This window comes from Engystomops pustulosus, chromosome 2 (assembly GCF_040894005.1).
Source record: "Engystomops pustulosus chromosome 2, aEngPut4.maternal, whole genome shotgun sequence".
Classification (NCBI taxonomy): domain Eukaryota; kingdom Metazoa; phylum Chordata; class Amphibia; order Anura; family Leptodactylidae; genus Engystomops; species Engystomops pustulosus.
Window position 1 is genome coordinate 111,706,127 of NC_092412.1, and position 15,963 is coordinate 111,722,089.

Here is a 15,963-nt window from a genome sequence, read left to right on the forward strand (position 1 = left end):
TTACTAACTAGTGGAATGCAACATTAATTTGCAAAATTGCACCTAAATGAGACTGTAGCTTGGAGAAGTAAAATTAACAATAGATGATATTCTATTTCATGTTATGTGACATGCCAATGCGAAATTTTTGATGATTGCAAGTTCTAGCTTAATTTATTACATTTCTTGTTGACTCTGGAGTAAGGATTCTGGTGGAATTGACATATATTTTAATACAATACAAGTGCATTTACAGATACAGCTGATTGATGCCAGTCACTAGTAGTAATGGCCATAGATTGTAAAATAAAAAAGTAATGTCAGTGCCATAGTACAAACATGCTACCATTATAGCCTCCTTTTTTTAATTGGTGTAAATGGCCAGTCTATGTGCGTTGAAATTTTGGCCAGATATTAGCTAATGTTCATGGAGGTAATCGGACACTCTGTCAGTTCAGATGTTGAGGAAAGAGGGTTTGAGATTTAGATTTATTTAAGTCAAATCCTGTGTTCTTGCAAAAGATATATCTGGCAGAAGATTATTTCCCTTCGGAAACATGTATGCTTGGTGAACCATAATGTGAATATTTATGGTCAAATGCTGACCGGAAAAGATATGGCTGAACAAGTGTCCACAAAACATACATTGTAAGTGCATGGTTAACTTAAGCCCAAAACGTTAAGAATATTAAATTCAAATAGTAAAAGTGTTAAATCTTTTCCCACAAAACAATGAAGACAATTCATCTTCAGCTCCTGCTTTTCTATAACATGCTCATAATTCATACTGTGTGTTCAGCATGAAAAATCTGACTTTCCTCTTAAGAACTTGAAATGTACAGTAAGAAATTCCAAGGAGATCCACAGATGAGTCACGGATACATGCAAACTACATTGGCAGATAAAGAATGCGTGAGAATGTCTTTTCTAAATGTAACACATTGGCAAATAAATGTCTCCTAAAAACAAGAATTTTCATAATAATACGATTAATTAAAGTTCTAAAATTTTAAATTGCTCTGAACTAAAGCACATTCAACACCTTTTTGCTGCCAAGTAGCTCCTTTTTTTAGCCAATAAATGCATTGAAGTTAACACATGGAAATCAAATACTGTACATACCAAAATCAGGGAATAAAAACCTGAAAATGAACCTGAAAATGTTTAAGGAATAAAAACATGTTGTTACTAGAATATAGTGTAATTACTGATTGTCTATGGTTTAGTTAAATACTTGCAGCAACATTAATGTAAAACACACTGAAAGGCTTTATGATTACGGTCCCTCTAGTACACACAGGCAATAAACAGAGCTGGCTTATACAAGTGTACATTTTGAAATGTATGCCTTTATTTCAAAAGTGTTAAGTATACTTGTCTTTATGTATATGTTGTATTGATGTTAGATTTTATTATATACTGTAGCAGCAATATATGGTATATTTTTAACATGTTCCTCAGATGAAGATGTATGATGAATGGTCTAAGACAGTGGTGGCAAACCTATGGCACAGGTGCCAGAGGTGCCACTCAGAGCCCTTTCTGTGGGCACCCAGGCCATCTCCCCAACATAGAGTTTGCCATATAGGACTCCAGTACAGCCCAGGACGTGCCATGCTCAGTGCTAGAAGCGAGAAGTTGTAGATAGACATGGATTGTCATTGGAGCTCCTGCTCTGGGTCCTCTGATTCTTCCTCTTCAGGGGATCCTGAAGGGAAGCTACAATCCAATTTTATTCATCATCTTACTATTGTATTGGTAAATTTTAGGATGCCAATACAATTACAACCTGTGATACAGCAGGGATCAATAAGTTACTGCTGAAATTGTCTTGTTGCCACTTTGCGACTTATAAGTAGGTTTTGGTTGTAGCTTGGGCACTCTGTCTCCAAAAGGTTCGCCATCACTGGTCTAAGATCTATGACATTGGAATTATACACTCACCGGCCACTTTATTAGGTACACCATGCTATTAACGGGTTGGACCCCTTTTTGCCTTCAGAACTGCCTCAATTCTTCGTGGCATAGATTCAACAAGGTGCTGTAAGCATTCCTCAGAGATTTTGGTCCATATTGACATGATGGCAACACACAGATTTGTCGGCTGCACATCCATGATGCGAATCTCCCGTTCCACCACATCCCAAAGATGCTCTATTGGATTGAGATCTGGTGACTGTGGAGGCCATTTGAGTACAGTAAACTCATTGTCATGTTCAAGAAACCAGTCTGAGATGATTCCAGCTTTATGACATGGCGCATTATCCTGCTGAAAGTAGCCTTCAGATGTTGGGTACATTGTGGTCATAAAGGGATGGACATGGTCAGCAACAATACTCAGGTAGGCTGTGGCATTGCAACAATGCTCAATTGGTACCAAGGGGCCCAAAGAGTGCCATGAAAATATTCCCCACACCATGACACCACCACCACCAGCCTGAACTGCCTGAATACAAGGCAGGATGGATCCATGCTTTCATGTTGTTGACGCCAAATTCTAACCCTACCATCCGAATGTCGCAGCAGAAATCGAGACCAGGCAACGTTTTTCCAATCTTCTACTGTCCAATTTCGATGAGCTTGTGCAAATTGTGGCCTCAGTTTCCTGTTCTTAGCTGAAAGGAGTGGCACCCGGTGTGGTCTTCTGCTGCTTTTGCCCATCTGCCTCAAAGTTCGACGTACTGTGCATTCAGAGATGCTCTTCTGCCTACCTTGGTTGTAACGGGTAACGATTTGAGTCACTGTTGCCTTTATATCAGTTCAAACCAGTCTGCCCATTCTCCTCTGACCTCTGACATCAACAAGGCATTTCCGCCCACAGAACTGCCGCTCACTGGATGTTTTTCTTTTTCGGACCATTCTCTGTAAACCCTAGAGATTGTTGTGCGTGAAAATCCCAGTAGATCAGCAGTTTCTTAAATACTCAGACCAGCCCTTCTGGCACCAAAAACCATGCCATGTTCAAAGGCACTCAAATCACCTTTCTTCCCCATACTGATGCTCGGTTTGAACTGCAGGAGATTGTCTTGACCATGTCTACATGCCTAAATGCACTGAGTTGCCGCCATGTGATTGGCTGATTAGAACTTAAGTGTTAACGAGCAGTTGGACAGGTGTACCTAATAAAGTGGCCGGTGAGTGTATTTCAGACATAGGTTAGTATACATGTTAACATTTTACTTCAGATGTAATTACGTAATATGCGAAATAACAATTAAATTAAAATAACAACCAGTGTGACAGTATCTAGAGATTCAGAGTGGAAAAATTAGAACCATCCTTTTTAAAGGTTCCATCTATTAGCCACAACCCAATGGGGCAATGAGCCACATTTCTTTTTGTTTCTGCAGCATGTGCACCACAATTTAGCTTTTTTTCTAACACTCGTGTCTTTTTTTGGCTCTTAAATTGGGCACAGTTTTTTAATTCCGACACTTTTTCTGCATATCTGGTTTCTCTGACACTTTTTCATCGAAAAATAAGACCAACAAAAAGTCTACCAAGTTCTATAACACCTTCTTGAATTTTGAGTCAGTTCAGACACTTTCTGCCGTGCATCAAATTATTGAGCCCTTGAGGCCAAATCTAAAATCACAGTCTAATAAGCCACACAATGGGGCACATTTACTTACCCGGTCCAGTCGCGATCCAGCGGCGGGTTCTCCGGCGCTGATTCGGGTTCTGCCGGGATTCACTAAGGTCCGTGCGCCGATATTCACCAGGTGTCGCTGCTGCGCCGAGGTCCGCTGGAGTTCACCTGCTTTTTCTGGTGTATGTGAGTGCTTGATCTTGCGACACAAATGGCTTTTTAAATTCTGTGGTTTTTCCGAATCCTTCGGGTTGTCCGGTGGCCACGCCCCCCATTTCTGTCGCGCGAAAGTCGGCGCGATTGCGCCAAAAATCGATCGCGTGCGCCACAATCCCGTGAAATACAGCGCAAAGCGGAAATATTCGGGAAAAACCCAACGGATTCGCGGCTGCGGACCCTTAGTAAATGTGCCCCAATATGTGCACCAAAAAACGGACCTTGCAACACAAATAATATATGCCCTCCAATATGCCTGGTAGCTGTTTCATATGTCTCCAAGACTTTTAGGCTACCACTTTCTGTCAGTGGTAATATGGAATATTAATGTTGATTAGGTCACTATTAGGTGACTGCCTGATTTTTCCATCCTAAAATAGCAAATTGGAATAGCCACCAGATTAGAAAATTAAAGCTATTTCTAGTTGGCTTCAACAAGGCATTTATGATATATGAAACTCCTTGTTCTTTTTGGCAGGAAGCCACTTTCCTTTTAGAAATATACAGATAAGTGGCTCACTGGTATGAATCAATTTTAATAAATACTTATTCATAAACAACTGACATAAGGCCTATCTCCTCAGCTTTTTAAGTACTAGAAATATGTTTAACTCATGTTTAAGAAAAGTTTCTTTACTTTGATCTTATGAATTGACATATTCAGAGAACATTATTTTAGTAAATATAGAATCATGTTAAATTAGTAAGGTTTTGTTTTTATGCTTAAATTTTACAGTTTTGTTTGCCACAACCAGTTACTGGCAATTTACAAATTATGCACTGAAATTTATTTATTATTATTTATTCCACTGAAACTGCTCTTTCCTCACTGCTAAATCCAAAGGGGACTATTCTTTCCACATTATTCTGGATCTCTCAGCAACATTTGATACTGTTGGCTACCAGCTACTCCTCAGGGTGCTTCATTCCATTGGCCAGAAGGACACTGTACTCTCTTGGTTTTCTTCCTATATCTCTGAGTACACTTTCAGTGTCTCTTTTTCTTTTTCTCTTTCGTCTCATCTTCCTCTCACTTTTGGGGTTCCTCAGGGCTCAGTCCTAGGTCCTCTTCTCTTTTCCCTCTATACTGCCCCCATTGGATAAACCATCAGCAGATTTGGTTTACAGTATCATCGCTATTCTGATCCAGCTATATACTTATGCACATAACATCACCCCTGCCTCACTTCAAAACACTTCTTCTGACTCTCTGCTGCCTCTAACATCATGTTCTCTTACTACTTGAAACTTAATCTTTGTAACTTCTTGTCTTTCCACCATTTACTAAACAATTCAACCATGACCTCTCCATCTCAGTCTCTGAGATCACTATAACCCCCATAGCAGCAGGCCCGCAGCCTTGGGGATGTGCTGGAATCTTACCTCTCCTTGGTACCGCATATTGAATCTCTTGCTCTCTCTTGCCACATGCATCTCAAAAACATCTCCAGAATCTGTCTATTTCTGTCCAAATGCTTATTGTTGCTCTGATTCACTCTCAACTAGACTACTGTAACTTTCTACTAATCGGTCTTCCACTCTCGAGAGTCCACTAAATTCTCTCCCCTCCAATCAATTTTTAATTTAGCAGCCAGGCTTGTCTTTCATACTAAATGCTACACAGATGTATCCAGTTTGTGCCAGTCATTGTAATGGTTTGCCGTCTCCTTCCGAATACAGTTTAAATAATCATCCTCATCCTCAAAGCTCTGCATAATGTTCACTTCCCTACCTCTGTTTGTTATCTTAGTCTACCGCCCAACCTGTGCCCTTAAATCTGCCATTGATGTTAGATTAAGCTGTACTTTAATATGAACCTCTCACCTCACACACGTCTCCAGGACTTTTCCCAAGCTGCACCAATTCTCTGGGGTGCCCTTCCCCAGACTAATACTCAACCTTCAAAGTTTCAGCTGTGCTCTTAAAACTCATCTCTTTAGCCAAGCCCATCACACACTAACTGCATAAACTTTCAATCTCTATTTACTAACGCATCCTGTGTCCTCCTCCTGTCTGTTATCTGGCAAAGATAACCCCCTCATCCTCATAGACTGTAAGCTCTTGTGAGCAGGGCCCTCACTCCTACTGTTCCATATTACTGTTTGTGCTCTGTCATGTAGCATTTTATTTCTATGTGTCCCCTATGATTAGTAAAGCACAAATTATGATGGCACTATATAAATAAAGATTATTTTTATTATTGACGGCTTCAGTAAAAATGTATTAAAGCATTGATGTGAAAAAACACCTGTGTTAAAGTGCCCTTTAGATAAGTAAAATGTGTTTGGTATTTTGTTCTTAAATTACCTGTTTAAACATTGCAGAATAACGATCTGAGATATATTGGCTTGATGTCTCGTTTCAGACTTTTTTCATATTTCAATGGTAACAATAATTTCTAAAAACAAAAAAAGATATGTAACCACAGTCATAGGCCTAATAAATGTGAATCTTCTGTCACATTTATTTAATTACAATTTGACAGAAAAGTTAGATAGTAAATATTCTGTTTCAAGAAACTTAAAAATATTTTTATAACACCGGTCTATCTTGAGATTAAGTATTTCAGACTTCAAGAATTTGGGATTCAAGCCCAGTGGGTTTAATGCTTGAGTATCTTCACCGCTCCAAATCAAGCTCAAATGTTTTAACACACTTGAGTGGTTAACCACTAATGACATGTTTTCCTGGATTTTCTCAGACAGCTGGGGTTACGCAGGATTACCTGGGATGAGCAGCCAGCAGAGTCCCTCCTGGAAAAATTTGCTGGCGTAAAGCAAAGTAAAGTTGTCGTGATGTTTGCACACTTATTTACTTTGATGATTCTGAGTGCCTTGAATGCATTTTCTTGAAAGAAACTGTATCTAAGTATAACATTCCTGTATATTTAACATTCTACATAAATTCATTTGAAAACAATACACAGGCTCAAAATTTTCAACTCAAGATAAATGACCCCTTTATTATTTCCGGCTAGCATTTTCTTCCTACATCAACGAGATGCAACAAGAACCATATTTATTTTGCAATAACCAGTTTTATTGGGGAAGCCATCTATGCTTTTCAAAAATAATCTTGCCACTTTAACCCCTTAATGACCTGTTTTGTTTTTTCAATTCTATTTTTCATTTCCCACCTTCAAAAATCTAACTTTTTTATTTTACACATAAAGAGCTCTGTGATGGCTTGTTTTCTGCGTAACAAATTGCACTTCATAGTGATGGTATTTAATATTCCATGCCGTGTACTGGGAAGTGGAAAAAAAGCTCCAAATGCAGTGAAAATGGTGAAAAAACGCATTTGCGTTTTCTTGTGGGCTTGGATTTTATGTACCGTATATTCCGGCGTATAAGACGACCTGGTGTATAAGACGACCCCCCTACTTTCCTGTTTAAAATATAGAGTTTAAGATATATTCGCCGTATAAGACTACCCCTTTTCCAACGCATACAAAACACCGGTAAAAATTAAAAAAAAAACATGGTCCTTTTTTTAAATTAAATTCTTATGACATGCAGGTATATAGCAGGAAAACTGTCGCTCATAAACATAAGGCATACAACAACAACATTACCATTACAGCACAGCCCCCAGTAGTATACAGCACTGCCCCCAGTAGTATACAGCACTGCCCCCAGTAGTATACAGCACAGCCCCCAGTAGTATACAGCACTGCCCCCAGTAGTATACAGCACAGCCCCCAGTAGTATACAGCACAGCCCCCAGTAGTATACAGCACTGCCCCCAGTAGTATACAGCACTGCCCCCAGTAGTATACAGCACAGCCCCCAGTAGTATACAGCACTGCCCCCAGTAGTATACAGCACAGCCCCCAGTAGTTTACAGCACTGCCCCCAGTAGTATACAGCACAGCCCCCAGTAGTATACAGCACTGCCCCCAGTAGTATACAGCACAGCCCCCAGTAGTTTACAGCACTGCCCCCAGTAGTATAGAGCACTGTCCCCAGTAGTATACAGCACTGCCCCCAGTAGTATACAGCACAGCCCCCAGTAGTATACAGCACTGCCGCCAGTAGTATACAGCACTGCCCCCAGTAGTATACAGCACAGCCCCCAGTAGTTTACAGCACTGCCCCCAGTAGTATACAGCACAGGCCCCAGTAGTATACAGCACAGCCCCCAGTAGTATACAGCACTGCCCCCAGTAGTATACAGCACTGCCCCCAGTAGTATACAGCACTGCCCACAGTAGTATAGAGAACAGCCCCCAGTAGTATACAGCACTGCCCCCAGTAGTATACAGCACAGCCCCCAGTAGTATACAGCACAGCCCCCAGTAGTATACAGCACTGCCCCCAGTAGTATACAGCACAGCCCCCAGTAGTATACAGCACTGCCCCCAGTAGTATACAGCACAGCCCCCAGTAGTTTACAGCACTGCCCCCAGTAGTATACCGCACAGCCCCCAGTAGTATACAGCACTGCCCCCAGTAGTATACAGCACAGCCCCCAGTAGTTTACAGCATTGCCCCCAGTAGTATACAGCACTGCCCCCAGTAGTATACAGCACAGCCCCCAGTAGTATACAGCACAGCCCCCAGTAGTATACAGCACTGCCGCCAGTAGTATACAGCACTGCCCCCAGTAGTATACAGCACAGCCCCCAGTAGTTTACAGCACTGCCCCCAGTAGTATACAGCACAGCCCCCAGTAGTATACAGCACTGCCCCCAGTAGTATACAGCACTGCCCCCAGTAGTATACAGCACTGCCCACAGTAGTATAGAGAACAGCCCCCAGTAGTATACAGCACTGCCCCCAGTAGTATACACCACTGCCCCCAGTAGTATACAGCACAGCCCCCAGTAGTTTACAGCACTGCCCCCAGTAGTATACAGCACAGCCCCCAGTAGTATACAGCACTGCCCCCAGTAGTATACAGCACAGCCCCCAGTAGTATACAGCACTGCCCCCAGTAGTATACAGCACTGCCCCCAGTAGTATACAGCACAGCCCCCAGTAGTATACAGCACTGCCCCCAGTAGTATACAGCACAGCCCCCAGTAGTTTACAGCACTGCCCCCAGTAGTATACAGCACAGCCCCCAGTAGTATACAGCACTGCCCCCAGTAGTATACAGCACTGCCCACAGTAGTATAGAGAACAGCCCCCAGTAGTATACAGCACTGCCCCCAGTAGTATACAGCACTGCCCCCAGTAGTATACAGCACAGCCCAGCATTAAAAAAAAAATAAACTTATATACTCACCCTCCGGTGGCCCCGATGTGCTGCGCTGCTCCCCCGATGTCCGCGCCGTCTTCTTTCTTCTGCTGGGCGCCGCCATTGATCTTCCCCGGCAGGCGCCTAGTATGACGCGCCGCTGCTGACATCATACTAGGCGCCACCCCGGGGAAAGACATGGCGCCGCCCAGCAAAAGAAAGAAGACGGCGCGGAAGACTGAAGACGAGCCCCGCAGACATCGAGGCCAGAATCGAGGGTGAGTAGACATCGAGGGTGAGTATGCGCCGCTATCGCTGTGAAAACACCCGCGATCGGTGCTAGCACCGATCGCGGGTGTTACCGGTAAGCCTTTGCTGCAATATGCAGCAAAGACTTACCGGCTATAGAGAGGGCTCAGCCCGTGAGCCCTCTCCATGCACCGGGACCCGACCGCCGCCGTGAATACACGGCGGGCGGGATTACTGGCGTATAAGACGACCCCAGACTAGACAGAAGATTTTTCTGTCTTCAAAAGTCGTCTTATACGCCGGTATATACGGTATTTCACTGTGAGCCCCAAATGACATATCTACTCTATTCTTTGGGTCGGTACGATCACAGCAATACCAAATTTGTATAGGTTGTATAATTTTTTTCATTTACAAGAATTACATTTTTTTTTTCGATTTTGCCATATTCTAGCACTAATAACTTTTTCATACTTTGGTGTATGGATCTGTGGGTGATGTCATTTTGTGCGACTTTTGATGACGTTTTTAATGCTACCATTTTTCGGACTATACAACCTTTTGATCACTTTTTATGGGCGCTATTTTCCGTTACGGGGTTGAATGCAGTGAAAAAACATTGTTATATTTTGATAGATTGGGTGTTTTCAGATGCGGCCATACCTAATGTGTTTATGATTTTTACTGTTTATTTATATTTGTATGACTAGGGAAAGGGGGGGTGATTTGAATGTTTAGGTTTTTTTATTATAATTTTTTGAACTTTTTTTTATTTTTACTTTTACTATTTTTTATACCCCCTAGGGTAATTTAATCCTAGGTTTAATGATTGATCCTATCATAAACTGCCATACTACAGTATGGCAGTATATGGGGATTTTCCACTGCATTCTTTAAAATCTGCAAATCACACATTGTAATGAATGGGCTAAAACGAGACAGCCTCGAGTCTTCAGAAGACCAAGCCTATCATGGCGACTGATCGACGCTCCTCGATGACGTCACGGGGAGCAACAATGGCGGCGCCCATCTTTTTGAAGCTTTGCCGGTGGCAATTGACGGTATAACACCCGCAACAAGTGACATCTAGTAACTCACAAGTGATGTCTGGGCTCCATCAACATTTTGCTCCCTAGATAAACTTTTGAAGAACCTTTCCACACTGTGCCCAAGAAAATACTACAGTCACTTGCAGTAATAGTGTCCCCGGATAACAGCAAATATTGTATTTGCAACAAAGTGCACTTTAAGACAAGAAAATATACACAGTTCTTTCCTGAATAACTAAATGTAGTATATAATATAGTGTCCCCAATGAATTATTATATGGTGTCATTAATTATATTTACAATCTCTCCAATTGATTATGTAATTGATTTGATTATGGATTATTATATATACATTGCTCCAGATCAGTACATGGGTATATAATTGAATACTTTAGTTCAGACTAGAAAGTTATTTTTCAAATAAAGTAGAATCAAAGTTCTCACCAGGTCACTACATCTTACTTCATGACATATGATAATGCTGATGTTAGAAGTACCATAAGTCTTTTCTTTTGGGTGTTTTTACTGCTCTCCATTTTTGAAAGCTTTTACATTAAAGAACAAATATTTCTCTATAAATGGTGCAGATATAAATGAACACTAAAACAAAATAAACACTAAAAGAGAGCATGTTGTTGATAAATAACTACATACAAAAGTAAAAATAACACAGCTCTGAATGGCTCCTACCCAGAAATCTTTGTAGTTCTTTGTAATTCTGCATGATCAAAACTGTTGACAGACTCCTTTTAAGCAGTATTTATACAGTTTAACCGATATCTTTTTGGATAGCACCCCATTATGAAGCACCCCCTGAAGAAGCACTAAGCACTTGCAGAGCTGCATCCTTGGTTTAAAAGTGCACTTTTCACAGTCATGCTGCTAATAACTACATACAAAAAGTAAGAATAACACAGCTCTGCAGGGCTTCTACCCAGGAATCTTAGTAGTTCTGCTTGGTCAAAACTATTGACAGTCTCCATATTTATATAATTTAACCCATATCTTTTTGATTAAGCAACTTGTGGGGTTAATTGTACATATGTATGTCTGAGCTACTTGGAGACTGAAAGAAAGTAATCTTGAAACTTAAAGAAATGGAAAAGCTTCTGTTGCTCTATCAGTTTACAATAGAAAGATATATGTTCTCATCCTTTTATTTTTACTGCTTTCTGTTAAAAGGAATCACAAGAATATTGGCCACATTTACTGGAACTGTTGCTGCCTTGTATCACTGCTCAACATATGTGGCTTTACTCATTACATGTGTTTCCATAAGAGAATGCTATACTTAGGACACATTTCAGAGTACGTCACTGAGGCTTTATTTTACTGTTCATCCTTGAACTTTGGTTTTAAAAGATTTTAATGAGCCACAGATTATCTGCAAAAAACTAACTATATTTATGGTTACATAGAAAAGTATAGTCTTTTATTGGGAATCTGCCAAAAGAACATAGTATCGCCTGATTTCTTCACTCTCCTTCAGAAGAACATATTCTTGAAATAGCCACACAATCAATAGGACCAAGTAATCCAACATCCACAAAGGATCTTGCAGGGGCGGCTTACAGACAAAAAGCTAGTATTGTCCCCTACCTTATCAATACCCAGTAAACACTTGCCCATCTGCCATGAGAAGGGATTCCTCTGTTGGCTTGACAGGCTAAGTTTTTCACAAACTTCTTCAAGAGTGCTGATGTTCCACAGGATAAGGTTTGTCATTATATGGCAGTTCCAGCACATGTGGGGCATATGAAGAATGGTGCTCTAGCTGGGATTTATGGTTATGGTTTCATCTGTGTACTGAACATATGCTAGATGCTGTAGTTGGCTTGTATTGAAGTGTAACTTGATCAAATCCAGTAGTTTTTATTAATCTGGAAGCAACCTAGGTCACCTATTACTGATAGTTAGTGCTTTGTAATTATATAATTACATCTACTTTTTAATTGTATTTTGTTATGTGTGCAACAAAGAACATTTTGGAGACTGCCTAGAAATAAATGATGATCCTTAAAAGTTCCCTTTAACAATGAACAGGTTTTTGCTTACAGCTTTCATTATAAAAGTGATCTGTACATTTAGGGTGTGAATACAAATTGCAGATAATACATATACATTGCAGTGAGCCAAAGTGAAAAGCTCAGCATAAAGTCCTACTAAGGCTAATTCTAAGTATAGAAAATTATTAAACTTAGGACTTTAAATTTTTCACATTGTATTACATAACTGGCCTCACGGAACAACGCATAATCTAACAAGAATTTGGCAATTACGCCATATAAGAAAACATCATATTCTAATGCCTCAAGGACATTAAAACATGATAAGAAATAAGTAACACAATGATAGCAAATTAAAGCATAGATAATGCAATAAATTATAGTAAGCAATAGCTAAATAATATGGCAGTATACGAGCAAATAAAGAAACACCAAACCGTACAGGTTAAGAAATCAGTAATCTAGTGTGTGTACATGAAGAGTGCTTTTTCTGGTGATTATGGGACTTGTAAATTTAATTTTCAAAGCTTTTTTCTCTGCAGTGAAGTTAAAGGGGTATTCCGGGAATATGAACGTCTGATACAAAAACCCATAATGCTATAAATAAATGATTATAATAAAACTCAATGTCATTAATTACAAAATGAAGCTTAAATAGTTTGATTTTACGATTCACAAAACTTTATGGCTTCTCTAAAGTATGCAGAGTTATCACAAAGATGGCCGCCACTGGAAACTACAAGTCCCATGATACTTTAGTTCTCAGTAACTCTTTCTACCTCTTATGCTCTGCTCCCAGTGATTATGTTTCTTTCTTGCTTTGTTACCATAGTAATGATGTCTTTAACTGCCATCACTGCACATTACCTCACTTAGATGGGTTTTACCATACACTGACCAGTCAACGGACTGATTAAAGGGCCAGTAGCATTTTAATTCTTCATCACAGTGTATGTCCACAGCATTTTCTGCTAAATGGAGCATAATTTTAAATAACAACTAACAACATATTGGGGCACATTTACTTACCCGGTCCAGTCGCGATCCAGCGGCGGGTTCTCCGACGCTGATTCGGGTTCTGCCGGGATTCAATAAGGTCCGTGCACCGATATTCACCAGGTGTCGCTGCTGCGCCGAGGTCCGCTGGAGTTCACCTGCTTTTTTCTCGTGTATGTGAGTGCTTGATCTTGCGACACAAATGGCTTTTTAAATTCTGCGGTTTTTCCGAATCCTTCGGGTTGTCCGGTGGCCACGTCCCCCGATTTCTGTCACGCGAAAGTCGGTGCGATTGCGCCAAAAATCGATCGCGTGCGCCACAATCCCGTGAAATACAGCGCAAAGAGGAAATATTCGGGAAAAACCAGACGGATTCGCGGCTGAGGACCCTTAGTAAATGTGCCCCATTATCTAATATTTTAAGTACCCATTTGTATATGAAGTATGCTGATTCCTGGAAAACACCATTTAATGTTGCTTGGAGGAGGAAAAAAAAAACTAAGATAAATGACCTCATTGTCTTCAAGAATCCATACATTTGTCTTCCTTAGCCTTGATCTCTCCTCTCTATGAATGAGGTACAGCTCCTGTGGCTGAAATCTAATTATCCTACCTGGCTTAGAATTAAACTATACTTATCTTCTGGCCACAATTTATAGTAAATCTGTCAGGTATCAGGATTTCACACCCTTTTGATAAGCCCCACCCACTTTTAGTAAAGGTAGAAAAGTTGTAAGTTTAGTTGCAAGGCAAACTCTGCACTAAAATTATATATTATACATTAGATAATGTTGTAAAATACATGATGTATCAATCTGTCTACACCAGAATGCTGAAGTAATTTGCACCTGAAAATCTGTGCACCACATTTATTGATGGTGTTTATTTTTAGGCGTTTTTTCAACTTTTTCTGTCTTGTCAGAACAGTGCAGCCATGACACAAAAGTGTCATAACACTTCTTAAAGACATAAAACTGGCACAGTCAGTTTAATAGATATGCATCAGTGACTAATCTACCGGAGCAGAGAACTGTCTAGTTCTACTCTACACTGATCTAAAGACTCACATATTAATACATCTCCTCTAATGTCTACAAAAAATTGTAGATAACATATATGAAGATATGAAGATGTTCATGACTGTCCTTAATTTTAAACATTCTAAATTTGCAAGAAGTGCCATCTTCATAACAATTATACTGTAGATTAAAAACCAGCGTAAATATTAATATTCCCAATTATTTGGCTGTGGATGTGTTAAGTAAAATTACAACCTGTCCATACATCTGTTACATTCTATCTAAAGTTCCATTACTCATACTTTTCAGCTTGCACTCATGTGGAATATGTCGTTTACACAGTTGGAATAGATGCAAAAGGAAAAGTTAGGCTCAGAGCTGGCCATGTTTATAAAAGGCCTTTCTCTTCTAAGCTGTACAGTCTTTTGATATGTTTCTTCGTCAAGTTTAGTAATCATTGCCAAATGTATAAACACCAGTTAATCTCTGATGCTGAATGGTCTGTACTGTAAAATAGTCATCATCCAGATTTGATATATTTTTAAAATCTGACTTTGTAGTTAAAATAACTCTATTTAAAAACTGTGTTAGATATTTCTATTGTTGAATTTTCATGCGGTAAATCATTTTTATTACATTCTGTGAAAAGTTCTAAACTATTGCTGTGTTTTAAGCAAATGTGTAGCTTTCCTTACTTTTCCAATTACCTTGTCTGCAGATTCAGGTAATTATTTATTCTGTAGTCTGAATAAAATTTGGACAGGTAGCAGGTTCATATACAGAGGCATTTGACAACTTTGGATTGTGTATGATATAAACCCTTATATATAACCAAACAGAAGACAAATGAGGAAGCTCTTAAAATTCTAGGACTCCTAGAAAAACCACTGGTTACCACAACATGTTTGAGATAAAAAATGTGCATACCCTGCACTTCTATCATGTATTCCCCAACCCATGTACTGGGCAAGAAGTGCTCCACCACACCCAATTGTGGTGCCACAACCTGAATCCAGTGCAGGGTAAGTACATTATAGGCCAATTTTACAGAAACAAAAGCATTGTAGTTTCTGAGGATGTTTTTAATATAGTTTTTTAAGCCATAGCCAGCAGTTGATTAAAAAGAATGGGATAAATAGGTCATTCAATTGTTTGAATAGACTATTCAGTTTTGTTTTTACCTCTATCATTATGTATATTATCATTTCAGATGCAGAGACCAGATACTTGATAGCAGTGAAACCAAATGACAACTCGAAAAAGTCCTGTAAAGGTAACATCATTATTATTTGTTTTCTTTCTAGTCTTATTGTTAAAACCATATCTTTAAGATACTCTATATTACCATATGATTTGTTTTTAGAGAGTACTGTACATATATTTGTCATGATTAATGTATTGATGAAAACACCTGCTACAAATTCTAATTCAATTTGAATTTTCAAATTTAAAAAATCTAATTGAATTATATTAGCATTAAATAGAAGTATCTGACCTTGTGATGTGAAATTATCCTTATCATATATCAATGTACAGAAAGTAAATAAGTAATAATATTGGAAGAATCATTGACGATTAGGACCTAATGGAAATAAGAGACCATTCCTGGGAAATCTGAGAGAGAGAAAATAGTTTAATTGATATAATGATCTAATATTGATTGAGTCATTTATTATCAC

General features: G+C 39.5%; 1 protein-coding gene across 50 annotated transcripts in view; it reads left to right on the top strand.

The window, feature by feature from the left end:
• The window catches only part of ABI3BP (ABI family member 3 binding protein), a 206,967-nt gene that overhangs the window by 68,158 nt on the left and 122,846 nt on the right, over positions 1–15,963 (top strand). For all 50 annotated transcript variants that reach the window (XM_072135990.1, XM_072136015.1, XM_072136010.1 and 47 more), the window contains exon 3: positions 15,495–15,557. In XM_072135990.1, the coding sequence (XP_071992091.1) occupies positions 15,495–15,557 (63 nt within the window). The remainder of the gene's footprint in view (positions 1–15,494; positions 15,558–15,963) is intronic.